The sequence below is a fragment of the Gymnoscopelus braueri genome, assembly GCF_963280865.1.
Source record: "Gymnoscopelus braueri genome assembly, chromosome: 11".
Lineage (NCBI taxonomy): Eukaryota > Metazoa > Chordata > Actinopteri > Myctophiformes > Myctophidae > Gymnoscopelus > Gymnoscopelus braueri.
Genome location: NC_137613.1, coordinates 20311415 through 20325560, shown reverse-complemented (window position 1 = coordinate 20325560; position 14146 = coordinate 20311415). Strand labels below are relative to the sequence as shown.

General features: G+C 40.5%; 2 protein-coding genes across 9 annotated transcripts in view; both read right to left on the bottom strand.

Moving 5' to 3' along the window:
- Positions 1-6103, bottom strand: part of macf1a (microtubule actin crosslinking factor 1a) — a 301232-nt gene extending 295129 nt beyond the window's left edge. For 4 of the 8 annotated variants that reach the window (XM_080442889.1, XM_080442897.1, XM_080442893.1 and 1 more), the window contains exon 1: positions 6045-6081. The gene's annotated coding sequence lies outside the window, so the exon portion shown is untranslated. Of the gene's footprint in view, positions 1-6044 lie in introns of all 8 variants that reach the window. The other 4 variants (XM_080442895.1, XM_080442891.1, XM_080442892.1 and 1 more) reach the window with 3 other exon arrangements.
- A 2630-nt stretch (positions 6104-8733) lies between these two features.
- On the bottom strand, positions 8734-12585 carry ndufs5 (NADH:ubiquinone oxidoreductase subunit S5). Its single transcript, XM_080442490.1, has 3 exons — positions 12514-12585; positions 10813-11032; positions 8734-8948 (listed from the first exon to the last, which is right to left on the bottom strand). Exons 2-3 carry the CDS (start codon positions 11026-11028, stop codon positions 8844-8846), a joined length of 321 nt encoding a protein of 106 aa, XP_080298616.1. The 5' UTR covers positions 11029-11032; positions 12514-12585; the 3' UTR covers positions 8734-8843.
- Positions 12586-14146: the final 1561 nt, after the last annotated feature.

Here is a 14146-nt window from a genome sequence, read left to right as displayed (position 1 = left end):
GTTACTACTTGAAAAAGTGTACCGTGTGCCTCAAGGCGGTTACACACCGGCGAATATGCGAATATACGCAAAATTCGGACTCGTTCCGAATAATTAAAAGACGCTTTTTCGCTTCGCAAAACTGATGTGACTTTATAAGGTTTTAAAAAATGCGTATTATTCGCATGAAAAAAATCGCCCCGGTGTGTAAGGACCTTTAGCGTGCACGCCTGCATCTATGAGTGAGTGAGTGTGTTTCAGATGAGACGAAAAGAGACAAGTCAGAATTCTAACCCTGCAGTAGCTAGAAATAGATACAAAGAACCAGCTGAGAGACAGAACAGAGGGGAAAAGAGAGAAAGACTGAAGTCTGATTTATACTTTGTCGTATGACACCGTTTCGCAACATACTGTAGCATGAATTAGTGTATGACAGGTAGAAAAATACAGAGAGACATATGGAAAAACAAACAGACAGACAGACTGGACAGGACTTGAATCGGGACAGGCTAGGATCCCTGATGATTTGCACTTTTTAAGCACACTTTAATATTCTGTAATATTCTGAAAAATTGCACTTAAACACTATACACACATACTGTCCTTCTATCTGCTTTGTTTTAATGTTACTTGTTTTTATTCTCTAGATGTTTGCTGATGTCTTTTCATTTTTAACTGAAAGTGGTTGAGGGGGAACAGCCATTTTATGCAAGTACACAAGGAATATGACAAATAAAATGATTCTGAATCTATCTGAGAAGCGGACTGATGCAGCGTAACTGCAGTAACTTCCAGTTTATGGCTTTGTCCGTGTCATTACACAACACAACATTCCAGAACACTCTGGACCATTTACAGCTGCATTTGAAAGCTCTATACATGCTCACCAACCAGACAGACAGACAGACAGACAGACAGACAGACAGACAGACAGTCAGTCAGAGAGATAGAGAGAGAGACAGACAGAGGGAGCAGGAGCGGGAGACAGACGGAAGGACAGAGAGAGAGAGAGAGAGAGACAGACAGTCAGACGGACAGAAAAACACAGAGAAAGAGAGAGAGAGGGCAGTACTGAGTTACTTAAGCAGAAAAGCATATGACTTGCACATATGACTTACACAGACCGAGACAGGACGAGTCACTGACTGTCTTCTTCCATGAACTCAGATATCACCTCATCAATAAACACACTCTGCATGACCTATGAACCTATCCCCCTCCTCTACACTGACCACATCACGAGTGTTCATTTAAAGCTGCAATCCAGAACTTATTTTAATGAATAAAACATTATTTTAACCAATCTGTATTGTAGGGTATGTTTCTGCAGTGGTTGGAGGTGCATGGTCTCTCTACTCTTCCATTAAGAAATATCGACTGACTCTGGTGTTGGGTAGGACACCAACTTGACAAGGAATATTGCCTGAGGCTCATAGGTGCAATATGTCCCTTGGACAAGCAGGAATTCCCTCTTGAAAGAGCAGGAGAAGTTGAATCCCGGGTAGGACGTGAAAATTACAGATTGCAACTTTTACTCTGAGAGTGTATCGAAGTAGAGACTTCCTGCAGAACCGTAACGCAAACACCATCCATGTATTGGTACCAGATCTTCCGAGTGTAAAAATGAAAAGGGACAATTTTAGACATTCTCAGAGTTGGAGGGAGGGTGGGGAGGCCTTTGTGAATCCTGTGGTGGAAACTCAGTTCCAGCTTCACCCAGCTGATGGCTGCTCATATAATCATGAAGAGCACTCGGGGGGAGCTATTAGGGGTGTTTTGCTCAGCCTCAGAGACATACACATGGGCGGGCCGGGAGTCAAACCGCTCTACCCACTGAGCTACGGCCGCTCCATGGTAGTTAAATTGACACTGAGTATTTTACAGTGTACTACTCTCACCTCATAAAAAAAAAAAAAAAACCTCATCATGTTTGTTTACCTACCTTGTGATGTACATAAAGGAATATTAGTTGCATCTATTGTCGGATGCTTGTGGCTTTTGACTCCCGTACTCCTTGCTGTTGAGTGCTGGTAATGTTAGTGATCTAGGAACTCAAGCTCATTCTATTGTTGCGCTCGATTTCTCCCTGAATAGGACCTTCAGCTAAATGTAACTCAATGCGCAAGAATAAGAGTGCAGCCATTGTAGCTGTTTGTGTGTTAACGATTTGGTCATTTAAGCTTATTCTACTGTTCCTATGCGGTCTGGGCTTATTGTAGGTCACTCTGGGGAAGTGAAGTGTGATGTGTTATGAGGATGAACATGTGTGGGCAGATGTGGACAGTGTACAGCTTTAACCATCTTCAACCTGGCGTCTCTATTTTGGGGCATGATGTCATTGTAGTAGGAGAGTGAAAATAGTGAAAATAGCAGATGTACAAGCTCACAGCGTGTTGCAATGTGACACATTGTGAGCTTGTAGTTCTGCTATTTTTGCTAGTTTAAAATGCAGGCCTCCAGCCATGATGACTAACACCAACACACTGACTGAATCAATGGCTTGACTCAACTCATAATCACGTGCGTGGCGCTGCGCTCACACAAATGCATGCACACGCACGCACGCACGCACGCACGCGCACACACACACACACACACACACACACACACACACACACACACACACACACACACACACACACACACACACACACACACACACACACACACACACACACACACACACACACACACACACACACACACACACACACACACACACACACAGTGAATTGATGGCAGCCAAAAATTCTCTAGCCTACTACTCAGCATCATTGGACTAAGAAGGAGAAATAAAAGACCAGAGAGAGAGTTGAGACTGAGAAAGGCAGTGTTGGGGGGGGGGGGGGGGGCAATGCAAGAGGAAGAGAAAGAGAGAGAGATGAGGGGAGAAAGAGCCCAGAGTGGGATCTATGACAGTGCTTTTACTAGAATAATGTTCTCATGTGTCATTAAATGGACATCTCTCAACACGCTCTGATCAATATTTACTCTACTCTACGTTGTCACTATTAGCCCGAACACAAGACAGGAAATAGGAAACGCTTATCTCTTTCTCTCTCCCCTCCCTTTCTCACAATCTCTCCTTGCCTCCATCTCTCGCTCTCCTTTCCTCCCCACACATCTGTGCACCAATTAGATCATACAATACTGTTGGAAGTGCCAGTTTGTCAGTCTTTCTTTCTCTTCTTCTCCTTGTCTGTCTGTCTGTCTGTCTGTCTGCCTGCCTGCCTGCCTGCCTGCCTGCCTGCCTGCCTGCCTCTCTCTCATTTATGTTGCAGAGTTGTTAGAAAAGCTTATTTCTCTCTCCACCGTGCTCTCATTCATTCCTGCAGGAGTGTAGAAGCGTCTCTCTCTATCATTCTCTCCCTCTATCATTCTCTCCCTCTTTCTCTCTCTCTCTCTCTCTCTAGTACGAAGATGCTCTATGCATACCAAAGAGCTGTGGGAATAGCAAACCAATTCAGAGCCTGCTGGCTCACACACACACACACACACACACACACACACACACACACACACACACACACACACACACACACACACACACACACACACACACACACACACACACACACACACACACAGTAAGAAACAGAGTGCAGGTGGCAGTTAATTAGACTGACAGCCTTCTCACACGAGATATTATTTCAATGACATGAAAAGAACAGGTACGTCATTGCTGTCTATATAACAATTCTCAGGGTACCATTTCTATATATAGACATCAAGGCCTGACCCTAAAAATATCAGTCACCTGAAGAAGTTTAATGACTATATTGCATAAAGATAATGATTGGAAATTACAATACATGCATATACTGCTAACGGTTGGTGCAGCATTAGAGAGAAGGACATAGGCCTACTGAGAAATGTTGCTTTAGTGGTCCAATTGCATTTGTCCCATCCATTAAATACAGTGAGGGGGAATGGCGACTGCAGAGAAGAAGGGTGTGAGAGAAAACTAGTGTCAAGTTATTAACCACTTAAGCCCTATTCCATTATTTTGTTTCTCCCCCAAAATACCTGATCCACAAGATCAGAACAGACGACATGCCACACATTGTGACCTTAAAGAGCTGCTATTTTGGAAACATTTAGATGCATTTTTTTTTATTGTTGAAAATCTTCGCCCAGAATAGGGAAGCCAGGGTGAGAATAACCTGGAAAGCATCTATATCATTTTAGCTTTTGGCTATTCAAAAATAGCAGATATACAAGCTCACAGTGCGTCACTTCACGCCGCCCTGCAAGCTTGTACATTTGCTATTTTTGAACATTTTAGAAGAATGTGTGAGATCTAATGATTTAGAAGGCCTTTGTAGAGTCGGCCTCGGGTCTTAATGGGTTAATAGCTGGATGTATCCCAATTCAATAATGTAGGCTTTGGATGTGAATTATTACAAAGCTCTTGGCATCAATAGACCAATGCATGACTGGGCTGAACAGCCTGAACTTAACACACTTGACATAAGGCTGTCCTGTACACTGGGGGTGGAGATGTACATTTGGCCATCTGGCTTAACTCGGCGGGGGGTCCCCGAATGTAGATTTCATTTTTTTGTGCCCTACCTTGTAGCTACAGTGTTCCTCACACAGTTTCCTAGACAGGCAGCGACAGACCGAGCCTCCCAATGGCTGTGTGAGAGAAGCTGAGCAGAGCAGAACTGAGTGAGGCTACGGTATAAAAAGAGGGCAAGGAATGGAGACTTGTAGTAGAAATACATTGGGTTGTCGGGTAGTATAGGGTCTGTTGATGTAACTGGTAGAAATAGACAGATCTGCTCGATAAATAAATACGACCAAAATAGAGACGATAGGGAAGAAAATTAAAAGATTCAAAAGGTTTTTGTATGTATACTTAATTTTCATCAGTGTATGCAGAGGCTGCGTGACGCGTTAGATCAGTGGTTCTCAAAGTGAGGTCCAGGGACCATCTGAGTTCCTCGAGGGGGTTCCAAATGGACCCTTACAGGTCTGTAAACTCTGAGAGTGTACAAATGGAACCAAATGGACCCTTACATGTCTGTAACTCTGAGAGTGTACAAATGGAACCAAATGGACCCTTACATGTCTGTAATTCTGAGAGTGTACAAATGGAACCAAATAGACCCTTACATGTAACTCTGAGTGTGTACAAATGGAACCAAATGGACCCTTACATGTCTGTAACTCTGAGAGTGTACAAATGGAACCAAATTGGACCCTTACAGGTCTGTAACTCTGAGGGTGTACAAAGGGTCCATTTGGTTTTATTTGTACACTCTCAGAGTTATGGGGGTCCTTGAAATTAGAAGGTTTGAGAACCACTGCATGATATGTGCTATAGTCTGTGTGGCGGTGGGTTTGATATGGAGAGGAGAGGATCTGTTCCTATATGCATGAGTGGACATCATCACAGCTCCCATGGCTTCTGTTGGGAGAAATGTGTGTCCAGGACGCGACCAACATGGAGTCAGACAGGCTATATGTAGCCTATAGTACCACCATATAATGAACTCTTTGTCCACGCTATACCGGCTGGGTTAATTAACTAATTGCGTTAATCTATTTGCGGTGGCACTTGTGTTGTGCCCCGCATCGTGGGAGCCTTGATCACGACCCCAAAAACCTGCTCATTTCACACGTTTGGTCCGTTTCCATCCCTGACCGACCAGCACACAAAGGCAGCAGGAGCGGCGTGCTTTACAAATAGAATACAAATGTGTGATCATGTAGTAGCATATACACCATTTTTAAATAAATAAAATAGTATAGTGATGTAATCAGTATCACTATCATAACTGCATTCTCACTATATCCTCATAAATTGGCTCTATGGGTGACAGCGTTTCAGCCAGTGATCAACATGTTCTATCGATTAGCCTATTGATAAGAGCAGCCACCTATAGGTGGCTGCTCTTATCAATAGGCTGATCGATATATATACCAATATCATACATTCCAAACCCCCAACACTTTACAATACAGGCCTAATGCACTGGTTCCATCCAATGTAATAGGATGGAGACGGCAACGTTACACATGATGACAAAGTGATTGAACCACCAGGGCTCATGCCTTACCGGGAGAACGGCGATGCTGCCACAGTCCGGGCGCAGGGAGACAAGAGACCCGCGGGATGCTGGAGATCTCCCGCGCCACAAATTCACCTTTAATGCTCCTCTAATGTCAGGCTACCGATCCGTTCCGTTCCTCCACGGCACCGAACAATACCGTGGATGTGAATGATTCGGGCTAATGGCTGTCTATATTCCTCCTCCTTCTGCCCCTCTCTCTCTCCCTCCTTTACTCCTAGTCTCTCTCTCTCATTTACTCCCCTTTCGTCTCTCTCTCTCTCTCTTCTTGTCTACAACCCCCACCACTACACCCACCATTTACTCTCACTTTCACACACTCTCCCGTTGACCTCCTGAATAGGCTATTTTCACGGGTCTACCATTTAACCCATGTCCATTGAACTGTCGCGAAAACGGAATTTGGGTTTGTATGTCCAGCCAGCCGTCGGTCAGTCAGCAGCAGCTCCGCCAACCAACAGACCATGGCTCACGCCTCACGCTGTTTTTTGGGGAGGAATATAAAAAAAGGGGAGTTCACGCTGACATATTTGAAGAGGCTACTCATCTTTATTCACGTAATACAGTGTAGAGTTCAAGCCCAACGTTATGTGATGATGGTCTATGGCTCTGCTTCACATCATCACATTCACACGAGATCTTAATCCAGGGGTTTAATAATCCCCCTATCACGCAAGCGCGCGCGCGCACACACACACACACACACACACACACACACACACACACACACACACACACACACACACCTCATCCAAGTTCCAACATGCACGCTCCTCTTATCCAACATCTGGGGAAGGAGAAGGATTTCATTTCTCATAGAAGTATATATCTGAAGCACAGAGCCTCTCCCATGGCTACAGGGCCAGGCAGCCTTCAGCATGGGGCACCAGAGAAAACACATTAGTTTAGTGTCCAACACTCTATCCCAGACAGTGGTTATATCAAACTGTTTCATGTCAAGGACCCACAAATTAATATTTGGCCTTGGACACCCATCTGAAAATATTTTGAAATAATTCAAAAATATTATAGGCATACATCACATTTTTTCAATATTTATTTTGGAAAATAGCTACAAACTCACAATCGTCTATTCACAAATAGCATATAGGGTTAACGTGGTTAAACTGATTGTAATGCTAAATTAGCTTATTTTTGTCTGGAGACCCCTCTGGAACGCCCTCAAGGACCCCTGGGGGTCCCCAGACCCCACTTTGAGAACCACGGCACTATTCATCCCATGATGACCCATCCCAGTATGTGACTCATATCTCCTCCATGCATCCCTCTGCATCGGCCCTGTCACAGAGTGCAAGGGAATGCTGGCCGACAGTTCTGGATTAGCGGGGCAGAGCTGACTATACGGTCTTAATCAAACAACAGCTAATGGTATTTCTGTTTGACTGGTCACGTGAAAAATAGGCTACTGCTGCGATGATAATCAGGGGGTCAGTTTACTGTGATCTCTGTTGATCATATATAGGCTAGTCATAAAGATGATTTATTATGGATGATATAAGTTATAGCACTAAATGAGCTGTCATAAAGTGCACGTCGTGTTCTGTAGCAAGCTGTTCATGACCTTGGTTTTGGCCTATAAAATAACCTAATTCGATAAAGAAAGCCTATACACACACTCTCAGAGAGACCAATTAACCAATTGAAACCTTGTGATGAAGAATGGATCCAGGTCTCACATTCTAGAATGTAGCCTAGTACTGTTTTACAAGGGATAGATGTTAAGACTACAGTACGTGCAGTCACACGTTGTGTTCTGCCAACATGGTACACATAGGCCCTAACTCAGTCCAAAATCTCCAAATTGACAGATTTTCAACTGTGACATCCTTGTTCAATATAAAATATACACATATTCTGGATGGCAAAATCCCTTAGTGGACAAATAATGATGCAAAACTGAGCTAATGCTCCTTTACCAGAGTAAACTGTACCGATCATTATTCAATATTTCATAATTTTGCATTTAGGGACACCCTCAAATCTGTGCTCAAAAGGGCCAGAGAGAAATTTCCTGGTTATCTGACAATCTTTTAGTGTCTGCCAGGACAAGGACGAACTCAATTGGTAATCTAATAAACAAATTCTTGCAGTTTCATAGAAGTCACTTGCAGATGCCTACATTTCATTGCAGGCTCTCTCTCTGAAGGGAATATCTGTGTTACAGGCGCCATCTTGTGGTGGTATTTAGAACATTATAATCTCATCAACTCAGGTTAGAACACTAGTAATTGAATCTCAGATGTCAAAGAGCATCCATTCACATCCGCTCACTCGTCGCTCTCATCATCCCAAGGGAGTGTTTACTTACCAATCTACAGAGTGGTTTAGTAGAATTTAGTCTGCACTCTGCAGGTTAAGAAAATGAAGTGCAGCAGTTAATCTTCCAAAGGTTCAACACTGAATTTGGTATATTACTAACCGTGAGTTATTTTACTATTTGATTAAGATGTATACATCCATTTTTTTGCACATCCTTGAGTCCTTATTGTCTAAATTAAAATAATTATGTACGTCCAAAGCACACACCGAGTGATTTCAAAATAAAACTGGATGTAGAATTTTCAGCTAAATTCACCAGTGGATCCCATATTTAACTCAAATCTATCCATACCTTATCTGCACATCTCCTATACCAAAAAATAAAAACAAAGAAGAAAATGGTCAATAATAACATTTATTTGTGAACTTGTACAGGGCAGAGGGACAATATATATGAATTATTATACACAAGGTCGGGGGGGACACAGGCAGTATGTGTGCGCTCCCTCAGGGTGTCTGCTCTCCCTTGCCTGAGTGCTGGGGTGGGGTAATGTATTTCCCCTCCTTCACCAGCTTGTCTCTCTGCTGACGGATCTGATACAGCCGCTGGTTCTAGAGAGGGGAGGAGAGGGACAAAATGCTTAAGCCTGAGTTACACTTCATTGCTTGAGGGTGTCGCATACTGGAAATAGCAGATCTAAACTCATAATGCGTCACAGCGCAACTTGTTGTGAGCTTGTAGATCTGCCATTTGTGCGACACCGGCAAGCAACTAAGCACCAATCAGGCATTACGGTATATACACTGCAGTTGCTGATGCATACGATATTAACACTTCCATCAGCAATTTTCAATTACCTATCCGTCACTTTCTCCAGAATACTAACAGAAATTCCAGGTCCCCATTTAATTATTTGAGGTTGATATAACTTTAGTCTTTTAATCAGTTTTGATGTAATAGATTCACAGGGAAGCCATGTCGTTAACAGACCCTGTCTTGTTCATGGTGGTAAGAACCCTGTGTTCATTACAGACAATGCCTGTTGAGACAGAGTTGATTTATTTTATACACATTCTAAACACACATTTCATTTAGCTAAGATGGAGAAAATGTGGCCGGTCGCTGGAGCAGGGGCCGAGAAAGAGGCCTCTCTGGAAACCATAGGCTGCCTTGCTGATGTACTACTGTAGGATCAGATCCTGCCAGAATATTTCTACTGCAATACCCCTATATTGTCATATCAGCTCTCCTGCTATTTCAATAAACACAAAGGGGGCATGAACAGCTTTCCTATCATCTATCTCATAAATAATAAATATATCAACAAGCATTTTAATTAATGTCAGACTGACATTAAAAGTTATTCAACTGAACACCAGGTATAGTAGAGTAAAGATTTCCAATGTGTGCTATTTAAAACTTCACCACAATGTGAATACGTGTCTTTGTAGCCATATTATAATAAGAAAAGTTGTTGGCTCCTGAGTAAGCAATTGTGAGTAATTTTCAGATGTCTCCGTTTAGGTTAATGTAGCTTCAGCTTGTGATGAGGAGGATCATTTAGGCACTAAAGGCATAGATTAAACAAATAATTGAAAAAGAAAACAGATTAATCATTTCAATCAATGTCTCATGGATTTGCATAGACGGTGGTCAACAAAGTATATAGGGTTTAACTGGTTAATCATTATTTTCTGGCAAAATATTACAAATGAACTACAAAATATAGTAATATATTGTGTGACATTGAATTGGAATCTTGGTTCTTCCTTTCTGCTATAGCAGGGGTAGGGCTGGACAATATGGACACAATAAAAACAATGTTTGACCAAATATCTCAACATCGATGGTGACAGTTTTGTGGGAGATGACTATTAGTGCTTTGCTTTTGAAATGACGATGATTATTATTATTTACCCAATGAGATTTAAGAAAAATAATCAAATCATTAGTAATGCCAATATAATAATTAAGTGGGTAAAGGCGAATAATATAACAATCAGGTATGTTCAAAAAACAACCTAAAACCACATACAACACTTATTCCATACCACAATTTTACGAGATGCAAAATCCCAGACAATATCTAGTCTCAAAAGTAACACAACATCTTTTTGGGGTCACTCACAATATTCCCTTAAACACATACTTGTAAACCACTATTACAATCCTTATTAGACAGTATGAGTAACACGTGTGTTTAACTGCTGATCTATTTGAACTACATTCCTACTAATATGTTTCTCTTTGTTTTACTAATTTCAGTTTTTAGTAATTTAAATGATTTCTTTCTGTATATGGGATTAATTACTGTCTGTTGACTATCAAGACTCAGTCGTTGCACTAAAGAGTTATATATATGGACTCTTCTTAAAGTGAAAAAAAAGCAGTTTGCATTTGATTGGGTTAATAAAAACAAATTTAAAGACATTATGAAAACAACCGTTACCGGCAGACAGCAGACACTACACTCACCGTCTTCTGCCTGTGCATGCACTCGTAGAAGTCATCAAACTCCACTTTGCACTCCTTCTTGGCACGGGTTTGCCCGATGCCGTGGGCACACTCAATCCACTCCTTCTCAAAGGAATGGCACCGTGATGCTCGCTTGTTGGGCTGCTCCCCGCTCTGTATCTGGATCCATTTGTCCATGTCGATCCCCAACCGGGACTGGATGTCAACGAACGGCATGGTGCTGAATGAGGAGAGATGGAGAAAGATGGGTGAATTGGAGAGACAGAGCAGACATACAAGATTAGAGGAAGAACTATCGATTACTTTCTTAGTGATTATTTTAACCATTACTTATTCAATTAAATAAAAATAATCGAGAAGTCCCATTTTATACTTTGTTGCACAACGGGTTTGTGAAAAAAATAGTGCAAAAACAGTGCAAAAACAGACCTACACGCTCACAACATAATAATAATAATAATAATAAATAATCAGTAATATTCACTATTTTTGAAACTTTTCACCTATGACATGCCCAAAATAGAGAATGGTTATTAATTATTTTATTACATTTTCGATTATTTTTTATAAGTCGGCTCATCACCAGCCATCTGCAGTTCAAGAGAGTATCCCAGAACATTGTACCTTAATACAATGTGAACAAACTCCCTAGCTAGGTTTAGACATCTTGCTATTTGAACTATTTTCAAATGTTTTTCAAAATATTAAAACATCAAAATGCCAAAAAAGTTTAGGCATAAGGCCCTCTTGAGTCTAAATATTGAGCACATTTCAAGGGTTTGAGCATCTGTAAAGCCAGTTATTATTCAAAGATGTCTTGCTTCGGACTAACAGCATTTCACTTACAATATTTCACTTAGATTTGTTATCTGCATAAAATAAGTAATGCACGTCGTGTATGGATGACTACCACCATCCAGATATCTGTAACGTTACTCACTACAACTAAACACCTTTAAATGGGCAGAATGACCCAGAGAAAATCAATTCATTTTGTGGAACAGTAATATATTCTTCCTCAGACAGTGGGCTCATGAGAACACTACACTGGGCACCATTTTTTATTGTATATTTCATAATTGATTTTATATTTAATTTTTTTTCAAATGAGGGGCCAAATACATATAATATGAATAGGTAGTGTGCAGTGTGGGCACCTCGATGTAAAATTGGAACATGCAACAATTTAGGTCTAATATTTCTACAGTTGCTACAAACCCAGTATATCCAGTCATGTTGGGCCATAAACAAGAAGTTGAAGGATAACATTTTGTTATTTTACATGGAGGTGCCCAGATGTCCCTAGTGCTCACCTATCTTGTTTCATGTTTATGTAAAATACAGCCAAACAAGCCCTGGGGCTTTTTGTGTTATCCTTTTAGCATAACCTTTGGCTGTACCGTACTGTTAATGTTAATAAAGTATGCATGTTAATAAAGTATTCAATCATTCAATCAATCTAGTACCACAGTAACATTGTTTAGGTTACTGTAATATTCTTACAGATGTACAGTTTACAAGCTGTTGTTATTAAGAGCCCTTGACAGCTTGCTCACGCTAACGTCTAAAGGCCACTCGCTCTAATTAAGAATTCGACCATTACTTTCATTCAAACATGTAGAATAACGTTTAGGTTTTATCCAATATACACCAGACACCAGGTCAAACTAAACCAAATGCATCTTAAACATATTCATTTACCGTGTTTTGCAGGAACCACTTTAACCTTCCGTGAAAGCAACTAGCACACGTTTTGCTTTACGCCAGAGAGCTAAACACCAGCGTAGAGGAGGCGGTGAGATTATTTTTTACGACACTGCTGTGAATAATTATGGACCGTTTGTTATACTAGGCTAATCTATTACTAGTTTTAATATAACAACTCTATTGTGCAATGGCCGGTGGAAGAAGTACTCACATTTTTACTTAAGTAAAAGTATCCATACCACAATGTAAATTTATTCTGTTAAAAAGTACAAGTAAAAGTACAAAAGTATTTCATGTCATCCAAATATACTTAAAGTACCAAAAGTAAAAGTACTCATTAGGCAGAATGTCCCATTTCACATGTTTTCAAAATGTATACAAATCTTTTGAAAATAGCAGATCTACAAGCTCACAATGCGTCACATTGAGACGCGTTATGACCTTGTAGATCTGCTATTTTCAAATATCTGAAGAATAGGGCTATAGGGCTGAAGTGGTTAGTGTGTGTTTTGAATATTGTGGAATATTAATCAAAATCTACAAAGTAACTAGCAACAAGTTCTCAAATAATTGTAGCGGAGTAAAAGTACAATATTTGCCTCTGAGATGTAGTGGAGTAGAAGTAAAAGTGTTGAAAATTCCAAATACTCCAGTAAAGTAAAAATACCAAAAATAATTTGTACAGTAGTTACTTAACACCACTGGCAATGACTGAATACAAACAGACGTAGACCATAATAACATCACAAGGATAACGTTGCAATGGTTTTCAAACGTAGGTGTATATTATTAATATGATCACCATCATCACCACCAGTCTCCTAGTAACACTAAAATGAATGTTCCTTTTGTATATTTAAAGTTACAAGTTACGCTCCTCCCGCACAACCCATTTTGTCAATGGGCCATTTTATTCAGGCCTTTTGAAGAATTCTATAGAATAATTAGGCCAAACATTTTAATCTTATTCCAGCCTTCTGTAACGTTTTGAGCTCAGGCTCAGTGCCATATACAGTTCTTTTGATTTTCTCTCATACAATCAATTTGACAAGTCTTATATTTAGGTGCAACAGATGATTGTTTATTTTTATTTTTTTTCCAAAGTCCACAAATATCTTTCATAGTCCTGCATATACAACCCCACACAGGGCAGGACTTTAACAGTGCCAGGAGTTACACTTAATGAAAACACTCACATATTGCCATCTATTACACTCAAAACCTTGTACGCAAGTACTGTGTTCTTTCTTTATACGTCATTTCCATCACCCTATTTCAGTGTAATTCAGAAAGTTCTGTTTCGGTACATGGTACATTCATGTGTTGATTTCAATAGACAGGCAGTAACAAAGTGACGACTGATAATCATATTATCAACAGACCAATCCAAGTGCTGCCCAGTCATATGAACAGCTACTTACATGTAAATTCATAAAGCTACTCTTGAGATGAAAAAGCTTCCAAGTTGATTCCTTGAATTTAAGGAAAAAAACCTGGTAAAAATAAAATTTTAACGTAAAGCACAAATGTAATAAAAAGCGAAGAAACTATTCCAGTTATTAAGTATGATTACAAAGAGCTGATCAGCGTCAATAGGGGACGAGTTTCATTCCAAAGTGAGTTATCC

Excerpts from the sequence above, each read along its gene's own strand:
- ndufs5 (XM_080442490.1), bottom strand. The coding sequence starts at position 11,028 with ATGCCGTTCGTTGACATCCAGTCCCGGTTGGGGATCGACATGGACAAA. Across the intron at positions 8,949-10,812 it reads GCATGCACAGGCAGAAGACG|AACCAGCGGCTGTATCAGAT; the intron begins GTGAGTGTAGTG and ends TCCCCTCTCTAG.